Below are 27,518 nucleotides of genomic sequence, written 5' to 3'. Positions count from 1 at the left end.
TGTCATGTATTATGGATGCGGCCAATGCGAACTTTCAACTCCCTGAACTGGCAGCAGCTTCCTAAATGGCCCAGCATTCAAAATGACATTTGCGCCACATCACACCCGAGTCCAGTCGAATCCAGTCCGGGAGTACTCCTACCTTCTGGCAATGCATGCGAAATTTGGTTGAGCACGAAAAAAAAACGTGGCAAGAAAATGAGGAAAAACTGCCTGCTGCCCGAAACCGATGTGCCATGTAAATAGTAAACGTTGTAGACCGTGCGACAAGAGGGGGCAAAGCCACTTCATCGACGACGGTTGGCGCGGAAAAGTGTGTCACCTGCAGGGTCGCCTCTCTCACATTGCCCATTGCGCAGGTCCTGGGTGCAGGTCTCCGCCGCCTGTTGGTGTACATTTGCGAACAGTTTTCACCAACGATGGCGATTTCCTCAGAACATCCGAGGATTGCATGTTCAGAACGTAGTCATACGTTGAAGCGCGTGGTCGTCCAAAGTTCTTGCTCCGGAAAATTCAAGGGGAGTACAGGAAAATAGCAGTGAAACAACAACAAACTAGAGCAGAGCCCAGCAGCAGCAGAAGCAAAAGCAGCAGCAGTCGACGAAGGAAATTGTGAGCAATTTGTATTTTAGTATATTTTTACGCGCGCGTGGTCGTCTCCCTGTCTGTGTCCCTATCTGTGTGTGAGTGTGTGAGTGAGTCTTTGGGTGTGTGAGTGAATGATGATGATGAGATCCAAACTCGATTCAGACCGTGCAACAGAACCACATCCAACAAAACAAGCAAAAACCGACTTAAAAGTGCAAACACAAACAAAAACAGGATAAACTTTTGCATTTTGAAGCAAGCAAATATTTTGAAAAAAAGCACCAAAGCTTGAGGTGACGAGAGTGAAAAACAATCAAAGTAATAAATGAAGTGGCAACCAGCGAGCAGCACAACAAAGTAGACGAGAAGACCAAGAAGAAAAGGGAAATCCAAAAAAATCAATGCCTTTTTAGCAGAGTTATACGCTACGTATACGTGATATGTACCAAAGCCATAGCCAGAGCCATGGCCGGAGCCATGGTCGGAGCCAAAGGCGGGGAAAAAGCCAAATAATAATAAAGGAAATTCTCACGTGACGCATAAAAAAAAAGCAGCCACAAGCACACCAACAGACACACAACCCACACAGATACAGCTACTCTACCTGCCACACAAATTGAAGTTGGCGAAACATATTTGCGCAGCCAGGTGGCAAGGATGTAGGAAGCATATGATTATGATGAGGCAGTACTGGTGACTTTTTGGGGCAGCAGCAGGAGGACAGAAATTGACAACAGCTGGGGGGCAAGAACATTCAAAGGATGGTGGTACAAGTACATGGGGAGGGGAAGAAGTGGAAGATTGCCTTCTGCCACATTTGTTGCTGCCAGTTTGCATACATTGAATTTAATGAACTGCCTGCCCCAGTATCGGTGTCTGTATGCGAGTGTATCTGTGTGTGTGTGTTGGATTTGCTTTTAATAATTTAGCTTCGCTCAGAACTAAATGACGCTTTTTAAAGTATGGAACGTCAGGCGACCCCAATATGCGGCAAGCGGCTAGCGGCAAGATGTGGCAGAGGCAGAAAACCCACCAGAACAGAAGACGGAAAAGACGAAAAAGGAACAAGAAAACACGAACCATTTAATGCCCCTTCGCACCCTCTGTGAGTGTACGTATGAGAGTGTATGTGCAAGCCCGAGTGGAGAAGGGCAGGCATACTAACACACTTAGCTTGGAGGACTACGTCATCCTAGCCCAGAGTCAGAGGCAGTGGCAGCGGCAGCGGCAGAGAACCCATAGCCAAACCAAGAGCCAGAGCCAGCAGCCGCACCAGCAGACTCGGCCAGGCGCTGACTCTGCCCCAACGTCGAGTCGTCACATTTTCGCACTCACATCACATCGCGTGGCACATAGGCCCAGGCCCAGGCCCGCTTTGGCCTCCACACAGTGGCACAGTCACTACCACACATGCACATTGGGGTGAAGTTATACGGACTCGAGGGTTCCTCCTACGGATCGATTTGGGGGAAACACAGACTTTGCGGCAATTGCAGTCTCGCGCGGTTACTTCGCTGCTTACTGCTGCACGGAAATCTGCATGCGGCTTAGTAGGAGAATGAATGGATGGTTCGATTGCCTGGATGGAGACGTCATCAAATCGCATCGAGTCTATAAATATATATCACCGGTTTCCGAGGGATAGATGAAAGGGCTGCAGTAAATTTCAATATGATCCGACAAGCGGCGGCATGACCCTTGACCTTCCACAACTGCCTTGTACCTTGTGCCATGCACCATGTACCATGTGCTCGATTTGCCCATTTATGCTTCGATTTCTAAGGTCTACCGCCCCCCCTTTGTCAAACCCCTCAGACCCGGCCAACTACAAAATCATTTGCCATCAAAATCGCATGTCTCTGGCACGAGGGGGCAAAACCTCGTAATACTCGTATAAAATAAACCAAAAAGAAAACAAAGAACAGAAAAAAAGGATAGCAGAACAAGACCAGAAATCCTTGTCGCACAGTTTGCGTTTATAATTTATATTGCATTCTTCTTCTATATATTCTCTTGTTTTAGTTGCGCATTCGGCCTTGTCTTTTCGCTTTGTATCTGTATCTGTAGTTGTACTTGTAACTGTGCCTATGGGCCTATCTTCTTCCGTGCCTGCGTCTGTGTTTGTCTTATGAGGAGACCTTTAAGTATGCCCGCTGGCATTTTGGTGCTTTCGTTCAGCTCGAGGGCTTCCCTGCTTTATGACTATTAAAATATGCATTTAAATACACACACTCATGCAGATAAATATATACATATGTACATATGATCTTTGCGGTCTGCCCCTGTCCCCTTTCGCTGGGTCCCTTAGGGGCGCGTCGTTGAAAATTGAAATTGTGCGCTTATTTATGGAACGTCTTGAGACGTTGGCGTTGATTGCTGTAACGCCCCATTGCCTGGTACATGACTATAATAATGATTGCCATTTTTATAGGCCAGCGCAGCGAAGATAAATTGTTTGTGGCCGCCAATGCCGCTGGCCGGAAGATCGTTTTCGATTTCCCTTCGCCGTGAAGTCTTTTCTGGAAAGTTTTGCTCTTTTGGGCTGCTGCGTCGCTGCCCCTGGAATGAATGCCAATGAAGGGAACCGCATTGGCTAACCCATTTTCAAAGAAGTATCTTCAGGCAGTCAGTCTGTCGGGCAGAGACAGAACCCAGTGATGTGTACACTGCGTATTTTTTGGGTAAATGCTTTTCGAGGCGCTTTGTGAAGTGGTAGGGCACCCCTGTGAAACTGTCAACGCTGTCGGGCACCATCTCCGCCCGTAGGCGCGGTCTGCTTAATTGCTCTAATTAATTTGACTGAGGTGAGTCTGTAAATTGCGTTTAGCCTCCGCTCCCAACCTCCTAATGTGTGGCCGTTCTATAAGTAGCTTAAGGACAGTACGTGCTTACGTATGAGTGTCCATCTCTAGGGCTTAAGCTCCGGCTCCACCTCCTGTCTAGGCCATCCAATTGTGCTGCGGTCGTTTGGTCCCATTTTGCTGATGACACAGACCCGAGGAACTCTGGCTCCTGCCACTTCAATGGCAGCCGTCTTTTATGACCCCCGGAACATGTGTCAGACTATGTCCGGGTTGGTGTCTCTGTGTGCCTGGAGCTGCACGTGTAGAATATTAAAGCAAACTGTACAAACAGTTGTTGGCACATTAACCATGTCATGGCAAGTGCATATGCCAGTCTATCCCACACTCCATTAGCCCCCATCCTCCAATCGAATCCCACGCAACTCATTCCGTCCCATTTCGTGGCATACATTTAATTCTGCGTCGGTAATCGTTTTTCGTGGCACAATTTAAATGACCGATGTCCGACTTTCAGCACTCGGGCAGGCGATGTTTTGAGGGGGCACTTATGGATTAAGCGGAGAATCGCATTAGCCGACGGCTTGGGAACGTTGAAAGAAACGTGTGAAAGCTTAGTGCCATATGCACACGCACCCAGGTAGCATGCCACCGTTGTGACGTGTCGCACACAGTGCACACAGAGAGGCAATGCCAAAGCTCTGCCCACCTGCACAGCGCTCATATATTGCAGCAGTTTTATGCGATTTTCGAAGCGCCATCGAAGCGCAGCAACATCCGCATTCACATCCGTTCCGACGGCAAAAAAGGAAGATGTGTCCGTGAGGCTTTGCGTTTGATGGGTGGCAGTGGGTATACGAGGATTAATGGTCCATTTTCGATATCTAAAGTGGAAAGCAATTTTCATATCGAGTTACTCTTAACTCTGTGTCAAATAAACCACAAACTGTACGTTTGTGTGTGCATCGATTCTCGTTACATTTCATAGTTTTTGTTAGAATTCTGTGATTTTAGCATGCAACAATTCTAGATCATACAGAAGTGTATCCCAGGAGCACGAAAGTGAAATCTAAATTATCGAAACACTTGCTTGAAAAATATTTTCCCACAAAAACTCAACCAGAGCGCGGAATATTCTTCACAAATTGATTCTATCGCTCTGAAATGCGGGGTATTCCGCAGTTGAAAAGTCTGAATAGAGCAATCTCACTGGGTGGTATCCGCTTTTATCATATTTATCGCCAGTTAGACGCCAACACTGCAAAAGTCCATTAGAAATGAGAAGGGGGAGGGGACTGTGTGTGTGGTTGTGGATCCTTTGTTGATGGCTTTCTGCATGCCATGCGAATTTAACGGCATGAATTTCTTGCTTTATTTTTTCGGGAAATTGAGCTTAAATTGCTGCAGAATATCAACGCCAAATGGAAATGGAGCAAAGAAAATCGAACGTAGTCTAATATCCCATCCTTTCGTTGATTTTGTTTGTGTTTTTGGTTCATTTCTCTTGCCACATTATTTGCCACATTTGAGTGGAGTCTGATGAATCAGGAATACTACCATAACAGTCTGTTACAATTTGACATATCTGGCTTTTCCCGATCTCAGTTGACACGCCTCGTTGCGTGCATTACAAACTCATTAACTGGGCTCATGTTCAAGCTATTTTCAGATGGCTGCACACCCGCACACAGCCCAGCCCGCATGGCAGTGGGGCATTTGCATTGTGAGTGGTGCATATAAGTAGAGCTATGACTGGCACAAAATATTGTATATAACAACGTCTCAACATTTATTTATAATGTGTCAGGCGGCAAAGGTTAAAAGTTGCCCATCGACTGCCACTCTGTTCCAACTCGAATCAATTGCAGAAGCAACTCGATGGAAGTCCGCTTGCATTGAACTCGCTTTCACTTCCCTCCTCTTGGGTGATAGGAGCGGGGCTGTTTCCCAGAGCGGAAACGGATATGCACAAAAGGCAAAGGGCGAAGCGACCGCCGCCGACGACAAAGTATCAAAGAGCATGGGACATGCATCCGCCTCGTCTTGCCTTGTAAGACAAGCGGCAAATCTTCAGTACTTGTCACGGTGTCTTTTCCTGCTGCTTTCTTAGCCTTCCATTCAGTATTTGGTTTTTTGTATACCCGTTCACGGTGCTGTGCTCTTCTTGGCCTAGTGGCGGTGCTGGGCTAATTGGCTTCGTTCGGTGGGGTGGGTACAAAAGCAACAAAAAAAGTTTCAGTGCATGAGGCCGATCAGGAACCGCTGCTAGCCACGCCATGTTTCGTGATTTTCTTTGATTCCAGTGCGTTGTTACAGAGCCCCAAAGGCTGAACCATAGTCGGGGCAGGGAAGGGCAGAATCTGGGGCCAGTGCTGGTGCTGGAACCTCCGGCAAACGCCTCCTACAACGTGTACAACTCACGCCATTTCCGCTTGCCACTCGCCTCGCTGTTGTCGTTGTCGTCGTCGTCACAGTGCCTCATGGTAACCTTTTGTTGTTTGGTTCGTGGGTTTGTTTGTTTTTTTTTCGTTTGTTTGGTTGCTGGCAATACTTTATTGTATTTCGCATTTTTCGCCATTTTATTTATTGCCCTTCACATGGCAACCAAAGCAGACCGACCAGGCCGAACACAGCAATCAGAGGCAAACCAGGCGCCCAAAAGCAACCTTCCATCCATCCATCTTCCAATGCTTAGGCTCAACAGTTTTGCTCCGCTCCAAAACAATCATAATTCATTTATATACTTTTAAGAGTATGCCCTGGCATTCGTATATCCACTTAGTCATCTGGAATTTACCCTCCGAACAACTCAATGAAATGCGAGCCAAAATTAATTCATAATGAGCAGCCACGAATTCTTTTGGTTGTTGCATACCCACCCGTACTCCTGCGGAATGGCGTTGCCCTGATGGGCCATTTGACAACATGCGATATTTAATTGGGTTTTAATATACTTACATTACATACACACGAAAACACACACAGACACACGGGTGTGGGTACATTTGAAATATAAAACTAAAACCTAATGTAATCCAGCCATGAAGGCGATACGATAAGCGGTACCAAAAACCCAGTGACTGTTCGCAGTAAATTCACGTAAAATGTATCGGATTTGTACGTGGGACGTAGCACAAAGAGCAATGAATTAACTACTATATAATGATATTTATACATATATTTAAATGTTTGTATGTATTTCAAATGTATGTGCTTCTACGTACCTTGTTGGTAATGCTATTAGGAAGCTCAAAGGAGCGTGCAATTTAATATCAAATGTAATTTACCTGCAAAACAAGTTTTTGTATAACCGAAGGGAGTCCCTTTTGGGGAGAGTTTTTGTTGAAAAGAAAACGAGAGTGCACCGTTCTAATTGAGCGTGGAAAAGTTGAAACAGAATTTTCATGAATTTTCTCATTTACACCGTTCCACATCAGCCTTAATCTAGCCTCAAGGGTCTGGACATTATTGTCCACTCATGGTGCTCGTGGCCACAGAAATGCACCGCACAAAATGAACAATGCAGACAAAGGAATGCCATTCAATGGCCTGTAATCGATGCGCATCGCTGTTCTCTGCATTGATTGCTCAATCGCCCAATTCATTTGAGTTTAATTTTCGCCCCGGGCCTTAGTTGAAATTCAATTCCCATTCAGTTGGGAATAATTCATTTGTCACACTGGTTGACAACGGTAGGAAAGAGTTTAAAAAACTAATGCCAGAAAGCATATAGCGCGGATTTTACTGTGATTTATATTTTATTTGCCTTTTTGTTGTTGGTGAATTATGGTAAATAGTAATTAATCTTTGGAATTTATTTAAATCAGATAATATAAATATATACCGGATCAGTGAGTTCCCAAAAACCGAAAAAACCGTCATTAATTTTCATGAACGCTTGCTGATGAGTCTATTCCTGAAATCCAGATGCATATGTCCATATATATATATGTTGAAATCTCTTTATTAAATCAATTAATCCAGGGCAAACCGATTTAATCAGTTGAATAGATGTGAAAGGAATGATGGAACTTTCAGTTGATGGAATCATTGATTTTTATCCCAAGACTGGATTAGGTTTTGGAGCAAACGACGCCGATGATTGTGCGGATTCAATTTGGTGGTTCTTGGCCCAAATTGAATGACAGCAGATTCCATTAGTTTGGTTGGATCTTGAGGCCCATTAAGGGCCAACCGAACATTGTCACCATTCTGTGTGGGTGGCAGCCGGTCTTGGCTAAGACCAATTGTTGGGGTTATCCGTCTTCGTCTTCGCCTTTGGTCTTTGTTAGCGTCTGTCTCTGTCGGAGGGGGCTTGTGTGTGCCAAATGCGAAGCAATTTGTTCCATGCATATAAATCTTAAGAAATAATTGCAGCTATGGCACGCATACACAACCAGAGGGCACAGTGTTGGGGAGTGATTATGGGGGGCATAGATTCTGGCCTTGATTGGTTGAGAGTCGCTTAAAATATGCGAGCAAAACTGTATTTTGGCCTAGCTCTTTAGATTCTGCACTGAGATTCGCCATCGCTTCCCATCAGCAATCAATAAAATTTAGCATGCACTTGTATCTGTATCTGCCCAGATATACTACAGCACACGACTGGCTCTTGGCCAAAGTGCGTTCGTTTTGGCCGCGTCTCTCTAAAGCTCACTTGGGCTCGCTTTGTTTGCCCTCGCTCTTGCAGCCTTTCGCCATTGTTTGCCATTGCCCAGCGTGTTGTTGTATTTGTAAATACTCACACAGCTACATACATATTTGTATATATATAGAAATGTGTAGATATATATAGACACATGTGCATAGCCACATGTGTGTCCTTTGCCATTGTTTGCTGAATTTATAGCACGAATATCTGAATTGGCTCTTTGCGACTGTTTGCAGTTTTATTTTTATTTTTATACCCATAAAAAGCCCACGCGCCTCGACCTGCTCTCAAAGCCTCACTCAGACGCGCCTGTTGTCCTTGAGGCTTATGCTAAAACAATGGCTACTCCTGCTCACAAGTATTTATTGGGGCAACTCTCATACCACGTCGTTGGGATCACAAAAACGCCGGATGCGGGGTGAAGGTTTCTTCCAGGCGGGTGCCTGCTTTATGATTTATGCTTGTGTCATGTTAATTAGCACGATCTTTGGCTGATTTGGGCTCGGGTTTGCATGTCTCTGTGTGCGGCGCATACGACACGTTGTCGCATGTGAAAAATTGCCCAAAACAAAGTACAGCCTGAACAGCCGCCGGGCAGACGAACATGACACATTTACACAGTGCACACTAGCAGAAGGGGATCATACTACTGAAATGTAAACAGGGGAAAAGGGATATTAAGTAGTCAAAAAAAATATATGGCTTTGTTTTCGATTGCTATGTTATAGTTTGAGGCCTATATTTTATGGAATTATATATCATTTAGCATAATCTACTTTGGGGGAGTAGTTACGCACAGCTCCTCCTACAGGTTCTCATAAATAAACGACTATAGTTTCTCCCAAGAGTTCTGAGCAAGTTAACCTCTTTCTCAATGGTGACACTGAACTAAAAATAATTAAAACGAAACAAAGTCGAAAAAAAACCAAGAAAAGCGCAGAACAAAGAACAATGAAATCCCCTGGAATTAACTATCAAGGACTTCTCCTAATTGATTTCATAACGCTTGTAATTAGTTAAGAAATTGAACTTGTTGTTGGGACAGAGGATAAGGATGATGAAGCTGCATCGTAACAAGTGAACTTTCACTGTACCAACATACTCGTAGTCCTGGCAACATCCGCTCCGTTACTGAAGCAGATATGTATTATGGCTGTAATTTCCTTGTTTCGTGGCTGGCTTTCATGTGTCAGGCATTTGTCCCATCAACATCACCAGCCCCCACCGGTCCCTCGTGCTGCCATCCTGCCGTCGGAGGACTGGGCCCACGTCGTGTGGCAGTAATGAATACTCTCCAACCAATTGACAACGCATGAATTTATGAAAAAACGAGAAACAATTCCTCCGGATGGGTAAAGGGCCCTTGTTCGTGCAAGGAAGTGAAACGGCAGTGTGGTATAAATATGCAACATGTTTCCTGTACATCATTCCCGCTTCAGTGCGCTGGTGCGTGCCTCGTGGGTTTACGATTTTCCTCTCCTCGTGGCGTGTAGCCATAACCGAAACTGAAACCGAAACCGAAACCATATCGTAAACAGGGCAGGCCCAGCTTAACCCAAAGCATACTCGTATTTGTGGCACAACAATTTCTTATAGGCAATGCGGCATAAATAACAACGGAATGCGGATGCGGATTTGCACTGTGTGACTGTAAAATCCTGGCAGCGTCTCTGGTGTGCCCCAAAAGGGCATTTATTCTCAAATCAGCACCAAAGCTGGCTCATTTGGCTTATAACCAAGGCACCCCAGGCACTGGAATCTCCACTGTCAAGAGCAGCCGGCATATAAATAATTGTGGATACGTACGTGTCTATTCTTTTGGCAGGATGGAAGTGTGGACACATGAGAGTTTAATTACATGCAAAACCATCTAAAATAGAGCCTAGAATTAGTTGCATGATGATTATAAACGACCAAAAGCAAGAGTTTGACAGGTTTTAGACCGCACAATAAAACAAATTTGCATGTTTTAGCCAGATATACAATCGCACACAAATGCATACGAGTATGAATGTATGTGTAGAGCACATAACACACTTCAGCCAATTAATTCTCATGTGGCATGCAGCAATGTTGCCCTACTCATTGTTTATAATCGCTGGGCAAACAAGAGGCACTACAGAAAAGAGGATGAGGTGCCACAACATGCGTTGCATGTTCAACTCCATGATTTATTCATCAGCTTCCTTCTGACTACTCTACCAAAATGGTGTTCATGGCAGCCGTCACACACAAATCACACCCACACCCACACCAAGGTACTAACAATTAAATCAAATTATTGAAACGAGTTTTAATTAAAAGCTTTTCATTCTGCCTGAACAACGGGCTATATATACAAAGATATATAGTTCTAGCTGTATCCTTGCTTTTGTGGGTGGACGCTCCTAATCCAATTAACTGTCATAGACACACACAAACTTGCCGTCAGTCAATTTAGTTTTCAGTGCCAAAAAGCTAGCCACAAACTCTGACACCCACACCCAAAAGCCACACAGCCACACTCACACCGAAACACACATCCGGATCTGGGACAACTATCCGGGGAATGGGCGGCGCCACCTGTGTGTCAATTCTGGTTTCAGTTACAGACTTTTGGTGGCACTTTCGGAAATTGTTTCAACAACGGTTTGTAATTTCACACGCCGCAAAGTGATTAGCTCTGCTTTGTAGCCCACACACCCATCTACAACCAACAACAGACTGGGTCTGGCCACCCCATCCGACCCCACTTGCAGCATTGATTGAATTCTCAAACCATAAACTCAACTAACCCCAAAATCATTTTCTGCTTCTCTCTTTGGCAGTGACAGACTTTGATGTGAAACGGAAACGAGGCGGCGATATATAGTGAGAGACAGGAAGCGACGCCATAGGGCCAACTGGCAAGAGAAGGGGAAAATAGTGTGCAAATTGATATTGTCGAGCAGCATGGATGAGGAGCACGACGACGATCAAATAATATGAGATTAGATGGGGCTTTAGAGCCCCGGCACCGTCACGGTCACGGAGCTGCCATCCTCAAGGGCCGCTTCCATGGTGTAGCCCCACTGAGGCGCGAGACGCGTGAAAAATGTGAGACAAAGCAAAACCAACAAGCTGACGAAGACGACGATGCAGCCACAGATGCTGAGTGCTTGACCAGCAGCAACAACAGCAAAAGGAACACAATCAGCAGCAGCTGCAACAGCAACAACTGCCACTGGACGCTGCCACCAAGTAAGACAGCAAACAAAGGCAACTTGGACTTCAACGTTGAGGGCATCTCCACGACAAGAGCAACAGCCCCAAGAGCTGCAGCCCAGGCCATTTCTTTGTGCGACGGAAACGTGAAACGCTCCCCCATTGTCGCCACCCTAAAAAAGCGTGCCCAGCCATCGTTAATGCTAATGGCCGCCACTGTGGGGCCAAAGAACCCCATTCCGAACCCGAATCCGGACCCCAAGAAGAGCATTAGCATGGGCAGGAGCGGGAGCAGGAGCAGGTGCCAAGGCATTGGCCTGGCCGTGGCTAAGGAATGGGATCTGGGCATGAGCCGGAACTGGAGTTGGCTTTGTGGCTGGGGCTGGGGATGGGGCTGGGGCGCTCCCCTCAACACGTTTGTCCTATGCCTGATTTCCGTTATTGCCCTGCTGCCGGCATTAACGCTCGGCGATGACGGTGATAATTTCTTTGCCGTGAATGCCTTCAGCGCGGGACCGGAGACGACAACCCCAGAGTTTGGTAAGTAACGAAACACCACCCTCCCTATCCGTATCAGGCAGATAAGAATGCTGCAGCAGTTAGTGTGGAATTAAACTACACACACACATACATATATTTATCCTAGCCTAGGCGTAGGCTTGGCATTCGATACACTCGTAGACCGCACTGACGTCATCGAGGTGTCGTGCATGAAGCGGCTGCCTCGGCCATCTTTTGTTCATTTTGCTGGAGGGGTTTCCATTGCAATTGCATAAGCCGTATTTTTTGCTACTCAAGCACAGAGCAGGGCAGGGCAGTGCACAGTATCTTGATGTAAGAAAGAACTTTTGGATATAAATAGAAACCGAATAGTTCTAAGAGTTTTGCTAATTCTAGAAGTGCACATCTTTTTCTATGGAAATCCCACTTCATGGCTTTCCTTGAACCGCTTTTCAGGGTTCAGTATATTCGTACTAGCAAGAAACAAAAGTAGTTTTCTTATTCACATATTAAATGTATCTCTCTCCCTCTCTTGTGCTCTGGCTTAAATGCGCAAAAGTTGCTCATGTACATGAACATCTTTCGGGGTGAGCCTACAAGCCAAGTTCGCTTTAATGGAGCGGCCCTGGTTCTGTTAATTATAAATGTGGCGCCTAATGCAGCTCGGGCTGTTTAATGTCAGGCCATCAACCCGTCTGACATATGCAATTTGTTCTCCGATTTTTGGCCCCAGTCTTGGGCCTTTTCAAGAGTCATGCTGGGCCCTTGTTGAAAAATTGGCCCTGTACCGGCACCCAGTGAATAGAACCTGGCAATTGGGTAATCTCTTTTCGGTAAGGCTATCAAAGGTTGGCCTCGGGTCAGGGACAGGGACCGGCATCCTCACACAAACCGCTACCCGCATCCAACCTGGAGGACTGCCGGCGGTCGCCACTTTGTCAACACTTTGAGAGAATTTCCTCGTTGCTGCAGTGCCACGGAAACCAAATAATGCTCAGCTGCAAAAAAAATATTGAGCAAAGCTGTGTGGCATGATGCTACGGCAGCAGGGGTTGCCATTTCCCTTTTGTAAGCTACAAGGGAAGGGTGTGCAAGGGTCGATTGATGCCTAGCATTTAATGTCGAATCCAATAAGGAATATCTAAAATGGAAATGGCTTAAATATGTATGTTCGTGAATAAATTAAATTCTTCGCATTGAATCGATAAAGGGATGTGCTGTGTGCTGTCTTAAGTTTTCAATCAGATTCGAATTCAACTTATAAATTCTTAAACATGCTTACGATGTGCCCTAAATTAATAACTTGTGATTTAATGCAAGTAAAGTACTTCTGAATATTTTAGAAATTGAATCGTTCTTTTCTGGTTCTGATTTAAGAAGGGTTAATAGCAAAACCTCCATGAAAATTCTGAGTATTGATTCAGATCTCCAATATAATATAGTCAAGGAAATAAAGCCTACTGATTCTTGAGGTAGCCCTTAGTCGAGCATTCCACTCATTATTCACATTAGCATTAATTTTTTAGCATTTTGCTGGAACTAAAGCTACTATTCATAGTCAGAAGGCGGTGCATTTAAAAATAAACCGCAAGCAAATAGACTCTCGGCCCCACAACAGGCTCGCACACACACTGGTACACACACACTTTATTACACAAACATGCACTAGGGCCAGATGGGAGACGGAGTGAGCAAGCATCTAGAAAATGGCGCACCCCGTTTGTGCATGAGCAGCCATTTTGTTTTGTCTTTTCGCTTCCGCTGGCTTAAATGTCGAGCGAGGGCGCATCCGTTCCACAGCCTGCTATTTTGCCGGTCCCACTGTCGATCCCGCTCCCTGTTATGGTGTCGGTCTTGGTCTTGGTCTTGGTCTCGTTCTCTCGGTAATTATGGCAGGAGTATCAACAGAATTAGTGAGGCAACGGCTGGCATAAACGCGGCATATACGAGTATACGAATATGCCATGAGGTTGTTGCGGGGTTAACTTAACCCTTGACTGGGGCTGAGATTTTGCACACATTGTCGGTGGCAATCCCCCAGCCAGAGTCGCTCCCAAGAGCTTAATTAAGATGTGAAGGGCCACAAACTCGACTCGCTGCCAGCTCGAGCATAGGTGAGTGTGTCTGTGTCTGCGGCAGGCCATGTTTTCATTCCATTCAACGTTAATGAAGGATTCGCCAGTGCCTCCTGGCATATGCATACGAATGTACTCGTACTCTCTCGTATGCTTGAAGTGCAGCAAAGACCAAGACACGACCCAGTCCGCAGGCACTCTTAAGGCCTCTCTCGGGAAATGGAGAGACACGGGCAAACACCTCTACAAAGCTGGCTTCAGAGCTGCGCTGCGGCTAAAGAATTTACATTTTAATCTGGCTGTAAGTCGCTGGGGGATTCCGAATACATTTCACAAAGTTTCCTTCCACTCTTTCACGTTTTTTATTGATATGCACAGCGGCAATCGAAAGTTTGTTTCGGTTTCATTACAGATTTCCCACATGGGGATTAGTCAAAACACTTGAGTAACCAACAGTTTTGCGTCTCTCCCTATAGATTATGCCAGCCGCGGACAGAAGAAGTTTGGGGACAAGTGCGATAACACCTTGGAGTGCGGTTTCCCTGGCTCCATATGCGATCCCAAGAAGAAGTCCTGTCAGTGTACCGAGGATCTGCCCGTCACCAATCACATTGATAAATGTGGCAAAGGTAAGTTAACGTGAGGGAGAGAGGGAGGTAGGGTTATGGCTGTCTGCCCCCGCTTTTCCGGCTTTTCCTGCCTTTCCTGCTGTCACTCTGCCAAGTTTTCATTAAAAAAGAGTAAAGAGAAATGGCACTGCCAGCAAAGTGAAATCCCCCAAAGCGCTGTCTTGATTGTGGGGCGCAGCCACAAATTCTGTAAATTAAAATAGAAAACTTGGCAGCAGCAAACAGCAGCAGCAGCAGCAACAGCAGGTAGCAATATGGGGAGACAGTGGCAAAAGTGCAACTAATGCATGTTTGATATAATTATAATGGATATTCCCCCGACGCGACATCTGTTCAATACTGTAAATTAAAATCAAATTGAGGCACATTCTATTCCCTTTGAAGAGCATATTTATGGCTGGTGCTTAATGAATCCCATGACGAGCTGCTGTCAGACCGCACAGCTTATATTGATGGGTGTTACCCAACTGTTTTGCCTGATTTCCATCTCCTCGGCAACTAATCCCCGTACAACCCGAGCATTGTCTGCCCCGAACTATGGTGCCTGCTCCATGATAATATTTGTCATCGGAGTGGACAAGCCACACAGCGGAGTCAATCCTCCACAGCCATATCGCACTTCAATCAGCCATTAAATCAATCCACAAACAGTCACGACAGCGGAGAAATATTTTCTCTGATATGGGTAACATTTGCTGTTGACCGTATGAATCATAGAGTCAGCTCGATGCCGATGTCGATGCCCACTCATCCGATGCCCATATGTTGCTTCCTTTTCCCTTTTGCAGAGGCCGCCATCAACGAGACCTGCTTCTTCAACGAGCAGTGCGAGCAGAAGTACTTTCAGACGGAGTGCCGCGATGGACGATGCGCCTGCCGCTTTGAGATGTCACCCGTTTGGGCCAAGGATGGCACTGTGGAGTGTGCAGGTCGGTGCTCAGCTGCTCAGATGGTCAGCCGACAAGTATCCATGTTAATGGGGAAATGTGTTTGCTTGCAGGGCGCCAGGATAAGCGGGGACCCGAGACCTACATCGATCCGGCCATGATTTTCGTGCTGGTAGGAATGGCATTGATGTTTATTATTATTTGTGTCGTCCTGCGATTGTTTAGCCAGTGAGTAAATTGCAATGCAAACATCTCCACCGCCCCACACCGAACACCAACACCACTTTCAGTACTTGAGCTTCTTCCATCTTAGCCATATGCTTTTGCCCGTCTAGAGGGGTCCTGAACTGGGTCAATGGGGCTGTCGATGCTTCGATGGGGCTTCATTAATTTGCTTGATGCTGTTGCCCATGCCGATGCCCATAGCGATTATGGCAGTGCCGATGCGGTTGGCAAGCGAAACATAACTTGAGCACCAATTAATTTCCAGTCTAATAAACGGAATTTTTCCATCAATTACGAGCATAACCAAGGCAAGGGCAAAGGGCAACAGCATCCTCATTAGCCACAACCATCTCCCAGCTTTGGCACCCATCAACCGCTGAGCTTCTCCTGCCCATCCCAGAAATGAAACTAATGCCTCCAATCAAACCATTATAGAGCCCGCTGGCATGAGAATCGGACCATCTTCAATACGCCCAATCCGCGCCTGATGAACGTCTCACTGCTGCGCGACAGCAAGCTGCTCCACGGCCAGGAGCGACGTGGATCCCGGATGTCGGTGCGAGCCCCATCTCGGCAGCCCAGCATGGCCTCGCTGCGTCCGCACTCGCCCAATCCGTCGCTAGGTAAGACAGGTTTGTATCCATTTCCACCACCGAGGGAACACACACCCATTTTGTCCGGTCTTCTTCTGAGTCTTTCGAGTGTACAATTTTGATTTGAATTATTATCATTTATTTTGTTGTTTTTTTATTCTTTTTCTGTTTACTCTTTGATTTGTATCGACAAACTGCAGAACTTTCTTTTTACAGCCCAAATAAAAATAAAACGAAAAGAAAGAGAAACTCAAAATACAAACTCAATCAATCAGTTAGTCAGTCAACCAATTGATCAGTCAGTCACCCAACAAGAAACAAACAAAATCACCAAACTGAAACGAAATCTCTCTGGGGAATATATTCCAGACATCAACTCTCTAGTGGGGAATGTGCAAAAACATGGCAGAAATAATAAGTATGATATGCGATATTAAAATAGATAGAAGTCTAGCTAGTCAGAGCAGGGACTATGTCTGGGTATGGGGTACGATGATGAGCATATCAATAGCGACTTGGTTTGAAATATTAAGTATGGGAAAATAAAGCTAGAAGCTATAGGAGTTTGAAAGTAGCCTTGGAATGTAAGGAAGAAATAATAATGTAAATATCATTATAAATATACTGAAATATCCATCGTTACACGTTAAAATTTAATTAAGAAAAGGATCCCTTAAGAATAAAATCATCAAAGTCTTGCTTTCCATTATTTATTTGTTAACTCTTTTGTTTACAGTATATTTAATATTTTTTAGTTGTACAAACAGCACGTGGCTAATTCGCTGGGACGCACTGTACACAAGTATCTGGCCATATTGGCAACCTTATCCAACATCAACAACGTTCCGAAATGCTAAACACAAACGAAGCAAGACCAACAACAAGCTCTTTAGGGGCTCAATCAATTTGACTGACAGTTTAAGAACCGTTTTATTCGACGCCTTTCGCTGCCATTTGGGGGGTATGTTTCTTGTTTTTGTTGTTGCTGTTGCTGTTACTGCCTCTGGCCATTACCGTGATAATTGTTGTTGTGCTAAGCCCAGCGGACAGTTGTCTGAAATTACCTTTTTGGGTTATTTTTATTCTTGTTTGAGTTTTGCGCCAAGTCCCCCAAGCCCAGACGAGACCAAACCAGCCCAAAACAGCCCAAAACCGAACCCATCAGGACACAATGTCGCGTGCCTTTGTGAAAGCGAAATATTAAACGTATCCAACCCGCTCATTCCCTTCACTCCACCGCCCACAACAAACGAACAACAAAAACCACCAAAACCCAAACTTAAACAAAAACGACACCGATACCGCTATGGTGAACCCACCAACGACACAACAAAAAGGACGCATGATCCGCTCGAAGAGCAACACACGCTCCAGTGATTCACGTGTCAGCGATGTGTCCACCTGCTCCCGGTTGCTGGAGCACCCGAGCGCCGCCAACCAGCACAACATAGTCCACAGTCACTTTCTGCCCTATGTGCCAACGACCACGGCGGCCACCGCCTCAGCCTCAGCCACAGTCATGACAACGTATGCTGCCTCAGCCACGCCTTCACCCACGCCCACAGCGAGTGCATCGCCAGCGATGCAGCCAGTCACCGCCATAACCAGCACCACTTATGTGTCATCGCCGGGTGCGGCCCCAGCCTGTGGCCGAACGATTAAGTTTTAGATCACAAATACTTAACAATACGTATCACAAAGCAAAATGCAAAAAGCAAAAGACAAAGCATCCATATCAGGGTCCAAGAGGTAGGCAGTCCCAGTCCAAATGTCCCATCCAACCGATCCACCTCTAAATACATATAATCCAAGTCCCACGAAGTCGTGAACAGTCTTTGTAGTGTAAAGTTGATGTCTTGTTAGCGAAAGTTGTATCCAAAGTTGTACTCGTACTAGTAGTTGTTGTACTCGTTGTTGTCGTTGTTATCCTTGGTTTGAAATGTTATTGTAAACCTAATGTTAAGCTTTAGCTGAGAGTAGCAGTTTGACCTGTATGTAAAACTATTACTACTCCTGCTACCAGTACTCCTACTCCACTTATACAAATACAAACCTCTAGAACCCCACTTACACAAAAACAGTTCCCGAGATACACGAGCAGACAAATACACACCGACACAGACACACAGAAGATACAATCGTAGATACCATCCTGAATCTGTCATCAAACGCTTTCTCTCTCTCTCTCTCTCTCTCTCTCTGTTATTCGAACACTATCTGATTCATTGACGCATCCATTTTGATTTTAGTTTCCGATTTGGTTTCCTTCCTTTATGGCACGGCTCTTATATGATATTTGACCTCTATATAAATATAGTTTCCTCAACTGGCTTTCTTCCATATAATTTGATATATTTATTAATATAGAACATGAGTAGTGAGGGACTTGAACACGAAGCAAGTTCGAGTCCTGAATCGACCACATGGCTGTTGTACCGTGATGCCAACGATAACTTCCCTATAGCCGGTTATCTGTAGCCTGTAGATTGGGGCCATGACTCTACATTGATACTGATGATTGTCCGTCTCCCACACAGGCTCGGACTCCCACGGCAGCAACGCCTCGGGCACTTCAGTGCGCTCCAATCGCAGCAATTCGGTAGCTCCCGGCAAGGTAACACATCATGAGCGACACGGATCCGCCCATCGGCAGCACCATCCCCATGGGCATCAGCCGCAGCACCACCACCAGCAGCAGCAGCAGCAGCATCACCAGCAGCCGCAATCACCGCAGGAGCAGGCGCTGATCACCAACATCACCACCAATCCGGTGGCCGAGAGCGTGACCGTCGAGATCATCGAGCCGGGACAGAAATAGGAGGAAGAGGAGCAATAGAAGGAGGGATAGTAAGGCAAGCAATGGAGTATGGTATACTAGACCAGATAAATGGCAAACTCTCTGACACGAACACTGAACACGAATTCGAATTGTCGATACACGAGTATATATGTATACTATGTACTTGGTCACGATATATGCACGCGATAATAAGGCTGGCTCCCCGATAGGGAATAAAGGATGGGCGTATGGGGGGCCAGGCCACACACACACACATGATGCCATTGTTAGACTCTTTTTGACAAAGACAATTTTTGCAATTAGTGGAAAATTTTTTAACCAAACCAATTATATACTTATTATATATATATTGTACGGAGCATATAACAACTTTTGCTGACACCCTCACACATACACCCAACCAAAAAAAAACAAAGAAAATGCTAATGAATTACTTACGATATATGCATATATAGCGAGCAATGCGTATACCGCGACTACACCGTAAAAAATATTGAAAAAAACCTTGCATAACAAATTCATACTACTCTTTTTTTCAACCAAAAAAAACAAAAACAAGCAAAACAAAACAAAACAATGAAGAAAACTTTATTCATTTATATAAAATATTGTAATGCAGTTAAACTACAGATATCTAAGCTTTGGGTTGAAGGCTTTAAGAAACAAAACAGAGAAAGACCCATTAGGCATAGTGAAAACGTAGAGAGACCCTAGTCAGTCAGGCACGATCTCAGCTCGTAGTGTTCTATAACCAATCAATCTCAATTGGTGTGACCCCTTTCGCAGAGGGTCATTGCGGAATCATTGCCAAACAAAAAAACACGAAATGAATTCGGAATAAACCAAAAGCAATTCGCTGATACAACGCCTTATCTATACTCGTAACTATAGTGACAAGCCGACTCAGATCGCGACTGAGCCACGCCTCCAATTGCCGCTCTAGCTCCCACATATGGATGTTAGCCCAAAATGGAAATGGTAGGGAAAACCAAGATGAAGAAATATTAAACAACCTCGGGACCATATTTTATAATCAAAATATGCGTTTCATTGCGAAGCACGCACGTTCAGATTATCCTTATTTTCAACTTTAGATTTATTTTCTCAAGAAACACACATCTCGCTCTAGAGATTAAGATACGGAAAAATTGTACCTATATTTTTACCAACTTTTTGCTAGCTGAGCAAAAAGTGTAAGGGAACACACAAAAACACCCACACCACACAACACAAAAAATGATATTAAGGATAAAGAATATACAATGAATGCTAGCAGTACGCACACACAACCTATACATAGAATCTAAATTGACTTCCAGTCTTATAATATTATAGTTTTACTTAAGTTCTAGAGTCCCTGTAAACACTTTGTGCTAAATTTGGTTTAACAGCGATATTTTCCACTCACCGATCGAGATCGAGGCCGGGGACCTGGGATTGTGCATTGGGCTAGCCGAGAATAGGGGAAGATTTTCGGATCTGTCCAATGCGGAGTTTGAAGCGGTGCCAGCGGTAAGATCTTCAAGTTATAGCCATAGTAGATATACATATGTATGTAGAAGTTTGAGATTGATAAGGTTTAGCTGTTGCCCCCAGACACCATGGAAACACAGATAACTCTCATTTGCTTTTGTGCTCAATCAAAGAAGCTTAACTGTGAGAATAACAAAACGAATACAAGATACAAATAAATGTAGAGCAAGAAAATAATCTTAAAATGCTTGAGAACTTTAGCTAAACAATTAAAATTAGTGTAACTCTAACGACAAACAAAAACAAAACAAACAAAAAACCAGAACAATTTTATTAAAGCATCGAATTTTTCTTAAAAACAACAAAACAAAAAAAAAACACAAAAAAAAAGATTAATATTGAAAGAGCAAACAAACAATCTTATTTCTAGGACAAGAAAACTAGTTACTTATTTACATTCCAAAATGCGTTCAATAAAAACGATTTGATCCTTGGAATTTGGGGAAGAATTTCAAGGATTAACTTTGTTTTTTGTTTGTTTGGGAACTGCAAAACATGTAACATCTAAGCACCAGATTAACAACTAATTATAATAAATGAAATCACTGATTTTTCTATTTACATCAAATACTGTTGAAGGCAGACTTTAAGCGAATTTTAAATAAGCTAAATCGATGAAGAGCCGCGGAAGAGAATATTTTAAAACCAATTATATACATACATGAATATGCTTTATTTACTTTAATATATACATTATACACAAACAACAACTACATACAACTAATATATACACTTGTATTAAAGTTTCGTAAAGGAAAACCAACCAAACCAAACCAAACCCAATGCGATAAATTCATTTACACTCTACCTAAAATCAAAAGAAAAAACAAATTTTATATACCTACGATGCAAGAAAATCTCGTAATGCTAATATTATGTATACATCTAGATTCAAATGCCATTATCGCACATCTAAGAAAGGTATATTAAAGTTTAATATGAATAAATGAAACCAAGAACTAAATCTCTAAGTCTAGAACAGAAGCAAAACGTACATATTATACGAGTATAGTTAAATATTTCGATTTCTCATGTGACTTGTGACTAACCAGAAAAGAAACAAGACAAAAATCAAAGTAAACTAACAAAGGATCGTAGTTATAGAGAGCGAATCAAAGCCAGACAGTACGAGTAGCAAAGACATACATACATATAGCTGACATAGAGAATGGTACAGTTACGTTACATACGCAACTGCATGAAGATAAACTGCTTTTTTCCAACTTCAAGAAAGGCAAACGAAACGGAAGAGTTGAATCAACTAAGTAACGTATATATTATGAAGTACATATATAAATATATACATATATAAAATATATATATTTAAAGATCAGTTCACTATAATAAAAACTATATTACCATACCTTACAGAACAAAACAATCGACACTTGTGTTCGAGTACATTATTCTATGCCTATGAAGTAGTATTTTACGATGCAGTCTTTTAGAGAGTGGTGCCATGGTAGCCGTGCTCAGGCACATCCTCGGAGTTTCGAGTTCTTTTGCCTAGCACCCGCTTGCGATAGCTCTGCTCGGCCAGGTGGCGCAGATGCTGAGCGGTGCCCACTCCGGTCTTTTCCACGAATCGATGGAGGTGCCCGTTCCGGCGCTGGAGTAGCTCGTGAGGATGCCCTAGCTCTACAACACGGCCCACATCCATGACCAGCACGCGATCATTATCCATCACCGTGTGCAGGCGATGGGCGATGGTCAGCACGGTGCATTGCTCAAACTTGGTTTGTATAGCCTCTTGGATGAGCTTGTCAGTCCTGTCAAGAAAGGAAAAATCAATACATGAACACAACCAATCGGACTTGGATTACTTACTCTGGATCCACATTGGCCGTGGCCTCGTCCATGATGAGTATTTGATTCTGGCGAAGTATGGCCCGGGCCAGGCAGACCAGCTGCCTCTGACCCATGCTGAAGTTCGCACCGCTATCGTGGAGACGGCAGCTCAGGCCTCCCTTCATGCCCGCAAAGAACTGCTTGAGCTTGACGGCTTCCAGTGCCTGCCACAGTTGCTCGTCCGTTTTCTGCTCAAATGGATCGAGATTGTAGCGCAGTGTGCCCGAGAATAGGACGGGATCCTGAGGAATGATGGACATGCGACTGCGCAGATCGTGGAGTCCCAGAGTGGATGTCTCGTAGCCATCGATCTCAATGATGCCGTCGATGGGAGCCAGTCGGAAGAGAGCCTGCACAATGGAGGACTTGCCGGCGGCCGTGCGACCCACAATACCAATCTTCTCCTTGGGATGGATGGTGAAGCTGAGTCCCTTGAGGACATACGGTCCATGATCGCTGTAACGTAGGCGCAGATCCTGGAAATGCACCTGACCAGCACTGGGCCATCTGGCTGGCAGATTCACCGACTCCGGCGTCTCGTAGGCCGGTTCCGAGGGTATGTTCACATACTCCATCACCCGCTCCACGCTGGTCATCTGATTTTCCAGCTCTACCGTCTGCCGCATGCCCCACTGACACATGAGTACCAGCTTCATCGACTGGGTGATGGCCAATCCCACATCGCCGCTGTAGTAGCCGTGCTCCTTTCTATCAAAAAGCAGGAAGCTGAAGGTCACCGCCAGGATATACAGCACGCAGATAAGGTCCGTCCAGAAGGCGAAGGCCCTGTTTACGCTCACAAATAGGTACAGGGCCGAAGTGTTTTCATTCTGTAAGCGATGAAAATCCCGCTCCAGGCGCTTGGTGGCGTTGAAGGCACGGATCGTGGTGAGTCCTTTAAAGGTGGCATTCGTGTGGGAGTAAAGGGGACTGCGAGCTGTGGAGCACAGAACCAGTTCAGTTGTTCACATGGGTAAAGGAAAATGCCTACTTACAGATGGTCTCGATGCGCTTCAGGCTCCGACTGGCTCCAATGTACAGGCACCGGCAGAGATACAGCAGTGACATCACAATAATGGCTGGAATGAGCAGCCATGTGTTGGCCGTGCTAACCACAGTGAGGACGGCCAAGGCATCTACAAAGAACTCAATGGAGTCCATCATCGATTGCGGCAGAGTGACATCAATGGACAGGATGTCGCTTGAGAAACGGTTAAGTATACGCCCGGATGTTGCCAGCGTAAAGAACTGCATGCTGGCACGGATTATGCCCTGGAAGAGGTAGTTGTGGATGCGCAACGAAATGCGAAGACACATCATGAAGAAGCCAAAGGTTCGTAGCACATATAAGATCAGGGTGGTCAGGATCAGAATCAGGTAGAGCGTGACCAGGCGCATTCGGGTCTTGTGATACTGCGGGATGGGCTCGTGCTGATTGGGCTCCGTCTCTTCCCACGTAGCCCTGCAAAGGAATCCCAATTGGATTACATCCTATCCGAAAAGAGATCCACTCATGCTCACCATTTGGAGAGAAATATATCCATGATGGCCTCCGATGCGCGTGCCACAATGAAGAGTATGAGGATCAGCACCACCACAGAAGGAATTCCCAGTACTCCAAGATAAGCCTTGTATGTGGACCATTTTACGGATCCCCTCAGCTGCTGCTCCTTGTACTGCTGCTCCCTTCGATCCAGATCGACTTGCTGCTGCTGGGTCAGGGGTTCCCTGGGCTGCGTCTCCTCGAAGATGCTGTCAGTGCGTACGGCACGCAGCTTGGCCACCTCGCTGTCGTTGGCCACCGACATACGGAACCGGATGAGCTTCTTTAGAGTATCGTACTGGCCCTGAATGGAGGCTCGACCACCCTCTAGTAGCACCAAGTGATCGACATGCTTTAGCAGCTGAACACGATGCGTGACCAGGATGCGGATCTTGTCGCTGAGAAAGTCGTTGAGGCAGCGATCGAGCAGCATTTTGCTCACATGCGAGTCCACTGCGGAGAGGGGATCATCCAGTAGATAGATGTCGGCCTTGCGGTAAACGGCACGCGCAAGACTAACTCTCGCCTTCTGGCCTCCACTGAGGCTGGCTCCTCCTTCGCCAACAGTAGTGGCATCTCCGGCGGGCAGCTCCTCGATGTCCTTGTCCAGGAGACAGACGCGCAGCACTTCGTTGTATCGCTGCTCGTCGAATGCCTCCATGAAGAGGATATTATCGCGTAGGCTGCAGCGGTTTAGCCAGGGCTCCTGGGCGGCATAGCTGAGAACACCGTTGATCTCCACTTTGCCGCTGAGGATGTCCAGCTCTCCCAGCAGGGCCTGCAGAAGGGTACTCTTGCCGGCGCCCACAGTACCGACAATACCCACGAACTGCTGCTCCGTGGCCTGGAAGCTGATGTCATCGATGTGGCGTTGTCGTTTTTCATGCTTCGCCTGGTCCCAGCTGGCTGTCAGCTTCTGTACGGTGACGCTCTTGTGAATGGCACGGGGATTGTGCATGCGGCCAAAGAAGTTTCCGTGCTCCACGTCTTCATCCACATCCTTGAAGTTGTCCACGCCGCCATCGGCAGGATCTTCGTGCTGGAGCAGAAAGTCTACCACGCGACCGGCAACGACAAAAGTCTCGGCCCAAATGTTGATGGCCAGTGGCCACAGATGCAGCAGAGACTCGTTGAGGTGGTCGTAGTAGCTGGAAACAATGAAGACCTTCTGCGAGGTGACAATGTCCCCGGTGAAGACAAAGCTGGCAAGGGACAGGAAGAGCGACAGCTTCGATATCATTCCGGTGCACTGGAGGGCAGCATAGATGTACATGGATCCTCGTATGGAACCCATCTCCTTCTTCCTGACCCGGCCGATCAGCTTGGCAAACGACTTCTCCCACGCGTACATCTTGATCAGCTGCATGGCTGTAATGATTTCATTCATCAGCTTCACTCGCTCATCGCCAAACTCCGCCGATCTGCGCTTGAACCGGGCCGTCGCCCGAGCAGCCCAAGCTTGCAGTGGAATGAACACTATGATGGTGGCCAGTCCCACGAGCGCAGGCCAGCCAATTAGCTGGTAGATGATGTAGCCAAACACCAATCCCTCCAGCGGTCCGCGCCACAGCTCATGGAGAAAGTAGAAGGCCTCGTTGAACTGCGGCAGATCGGTCGCCATTAGGGCTATAGCATAGCCGCTCATGCCGCTGTTGTCCGCAGCCACCGAAACCCTTAGGCACTTCCTATAGACGAGTCCGGCGCAGGCCAGGCGCACGCGGGAGCCCACTGTGAAGAGATAGTTCATAAAGGGGTGGTAGAAGAGACCCGAGGCCAGGGAACACAGGACAACGCCCATGGCATACAAGTATGCCGATTTCTTGGAGATGTCATCGGTGCTCTCCGAGAAGAAGGAGACCAGGCCGCCCAGCAGCAATGGCTGCAAAGTGCTATGAACAGTAACAAAGAGGATGTCATTAACAAACAAAAAAGATGTCCCCAGTGGAAAATACGTACTGCACAACGATGGCCAGAAGTGAGTAGATTATACTGACGGGCACAAAGCCCCAACCGTATGCCCGAAAGACCATACGCAAAACGCTGGGCTTGGGTCGCTTCAGCTCCTTCTCCCAGTGGCCGAGGAGATGGTGCGAAACCTTGGGACTGTCGAGGTTGGGTACGGGAGCATACAGATCTGATGGCTCCACACTCTGTCGCATTCCCTTGGCGAGAATCTCGCGTGTCCAGCTGGAAGAGAGAACACGAACACACGGGTCAGGTGAGGCGGGGGGTTAATGATGGACGGTGACAGGTGTCGCCTGCCTGTCGTGGGTTATTTTTATCGCACTTGAAAAGCGAATCCACTCGCGTTATAAATTCGAAATGATGGCCAAGGCTAGACTGGCCATAAATCTGGATCGGGGGCATTCTTCAGCTCTATCTTATCAGCAGGACAACAAGTACGGGGAAATTTTGAAATTATATCAATTCAATTAAATATTTCTCAACTGCGATTTCATCACACATGTACAATCTGAAGGATTCTTTCTCCTTCTACACACTTTCACCAGATTAACCGAAACATACACATGACTCACATAAAAAACCATTTGGAAAGGAAATTGGCCTTTAGGACCGGATTCGGCTTTCGATGCTCATGTACCGAGTTCATTCTATGTTTGTATTAATTATCACATATGTAGATCCTTGACACAATTCACACACAAATTACCACGGAAGACATTCGCGTGCGGTGCTCGTGCCGCTTTGCTCGCCACTGAGTTCCTGCCCGCCCAGACATTTGATTTTTAACCAACCACTGGCTCCGGCTAGGGAATCATCGTTATAAATCAATGATCCGCTTGTGGCCCGTCCTATCTGGGAGCCCTGTTTTATCTTAATGCCCGGTGACAGCAACGCATCAGCGAGGCGGACGCAGCAACCGCTGGCTAACATTTTGGCTAAGTGTGTTTTACTGTTGTTTACGAAAGTTTTGACGGCACGGCGGGAATCGGGGCATCCCGATTGGGAGAACAGGTGGTGTGGAGTGGAGCAGGGAGGAGCACCAGCCCATTGACCACTTGTTCGATTCTTGTATCTTATCATCATCATTGGCTACCATGTTGACTTATTCTGATTACACTTTTCAGCAATTGACAATTTTAATTGGAGCTTCGGAAGGTTCATCCTTATCGATCCCCACTACGTAATGTACCCGAACATAGTTGCATGAATCATTTGGATTCACGATCAAAGATGTTTCCCCGAACCCATCGACAAATTGAACTGATTAAGTGGCTTCATTAACTGTTCCGTTTGGGTAATTTTCAGGCACTTTATTGAGATTGTACGAATTGTGATAAGTACGAATTTTGTAATACATATACTATATTACATTAGCTACCTATATTCTTTAAAAGTACCTTATTTAACACTTTCGTTTTGTCTTAATTTGATTGAAGTTTGCTATCAATTAGTGCACGCGGCGAATGCGAATTGCTTTATATTGGTTTGCCAATAGAAGAACACATGGTGTACAAAACATACGAGTACATAACACGATTAATGGGTAGTACAGTACTTACTACTAGTAAGTGGAACATACACGATACATACATAAATTCGTAGTATTAAATAAGGCTTACACGGCATACACTACACATATCATAGCTCCTAAGTACAAGGCAATAAGTAGTTCGGTAACTTTAAGTACATACAACTT

At 45.6% G+C, this 27,518-nt stretch overlaps 2 protein-coding genes across 6 annotated transcripts; one reads left to right on the top strand and one right to left on the bottom strand.

Annotated features, from left to right (window-relative positions):
* Positions 1-467: 467 nt before the first annotated feature.
* On the top strand, positions 468-23,343 carry LOC117897788. 5 transcript variants are annotated; one of them, XR_004649106.1, is made up of 8 exons: positions 468-612; positions 10,848-11,763; positions 14,276-14,428; positions 15,217-15,357; positions 15,429-15,543; positions 15,976-16,172; positions 17,471-17,882; positions 23,332-23,343. XR_004649106.1 is itself a non-coding variant. In XM_034806838.1 (7 exons), the coding sequence occupies exons 2-7, from the start codon at positions 11,004-11,006 to the stop codon at positions 18,949-18,951; spliced, it is 1,638 nt and encodes a 545-aa protein (XP_034662729.1). In that variant the 5' UTR covers positions 468-612; positions 10,848-11,003; the 3' UTR covers positions 18,952-20,714. The 5 variants fall into 5 exon arrangements, 2 of the variants coding, with proteins under 2 accessions (XP_034662729.1, XP_034662728.1); XR_004649107.1 differs by lacking the exon at positions 23,332-23,343 and adding an exon at positions 18,671-18,786 and having other exon boundaries at positions 15,976-16,163; XR_004649105.1 differs by lacking the exon at positions 23,332-23,343 and adding an exon at positions 18,671-18,786.
* Positions 21,456-26,562, bottom strand: LOC117897787 (probable multidrug resistance-associated protein lethal(2)03659). The gene is made up of 6 exons (XM_034806836.1): positions 26,395-26,562; positions 25,814-26,044; positions 23,836-25,746; positions 23,310-23,776; positions 22,294-23,251; positions 21,456-22,235 (listed from the first exon to the last, which is right to left on the bottom strand). Exons 1-6 carry the CDS (start codon positions 26,466-26,468, stop codon positions 21,911-21,913), a joined length of 3,966 nt encoding a protein of 1,321 aa, XP_034662727.1. The 5' UTR covers positions 26,469-26,562; the 3' UTR covers positions 21,456-21,910.
* Positions 26,563-27,518: the final 956 nt, after the last annotated feature.

Source organism: Drosophila subobscura, chromosome O (genome assembly GCF_008121235.1).
Source record: "Drosophila subobscura isolate 14011-0131.10 chromosome O, UCBerk_Dsub_1.0, whole genome shotgun sequence".
Classification (NCBI taxonomy): Eukaryota; Metazoa; Arthropoda; class Insecta; order Diptera; family Drosophilidae; genus Drosophila; species Drosophila subobscura.
The sequence above is the reverse complement of the archived record's forward strand: the minus strand, read 5'-3'. Positions and strand labels throughout refer to the sequence as shown.

Excerpts from the sequence above, each read along its gene's own strand:
- LOC117897788 (XM_034806837.1), top strand. The coding sequence starts at position 11,004 with ATGAGATTAGATGGGGCTTTAGAGCCCCGGCACCGTCACGGTCACGGA. Across the intron at positions 15,358-15,428 it reads TGGCACTGTGGAGTGTGCAG|GGCGCCAGGATAAGCGGGGA; the intron begins GTCGGTGCTCAG and ends GTTTGCTTGCAG. Across the intron at positions 15,544-15,975 it reads GTCCTGCGATTGTTTAGCCA|AGCCCGCTGGCATGAGAATC; the intron begins GTGAGTAAATTG and ends AAACCATTATAG.
- LOC117897787 (XM_034806836.1), bottom strand. The coding sequence starts at position 26,468 with ATGAACTCGGTACATGAGCATCGAAAGCCGAATCCGGTCCTAAAGGCC. Across the intron at positions 25,747-25,813 it reads CTTCTGGCCATCGTTGTGCA|CACTTTGCAGCCATTGCTGC; the intron begins GTACGTATTTTC and ends TACTGTTCATAG. Across the intron at positions 23,777-23,835 it reads GATATATTTCTCTCCAAATG|GGCTACGTGGGAAGAGACGG; the intron begins GTGAGCATGAGT and ends ATTCCTTTGCAG.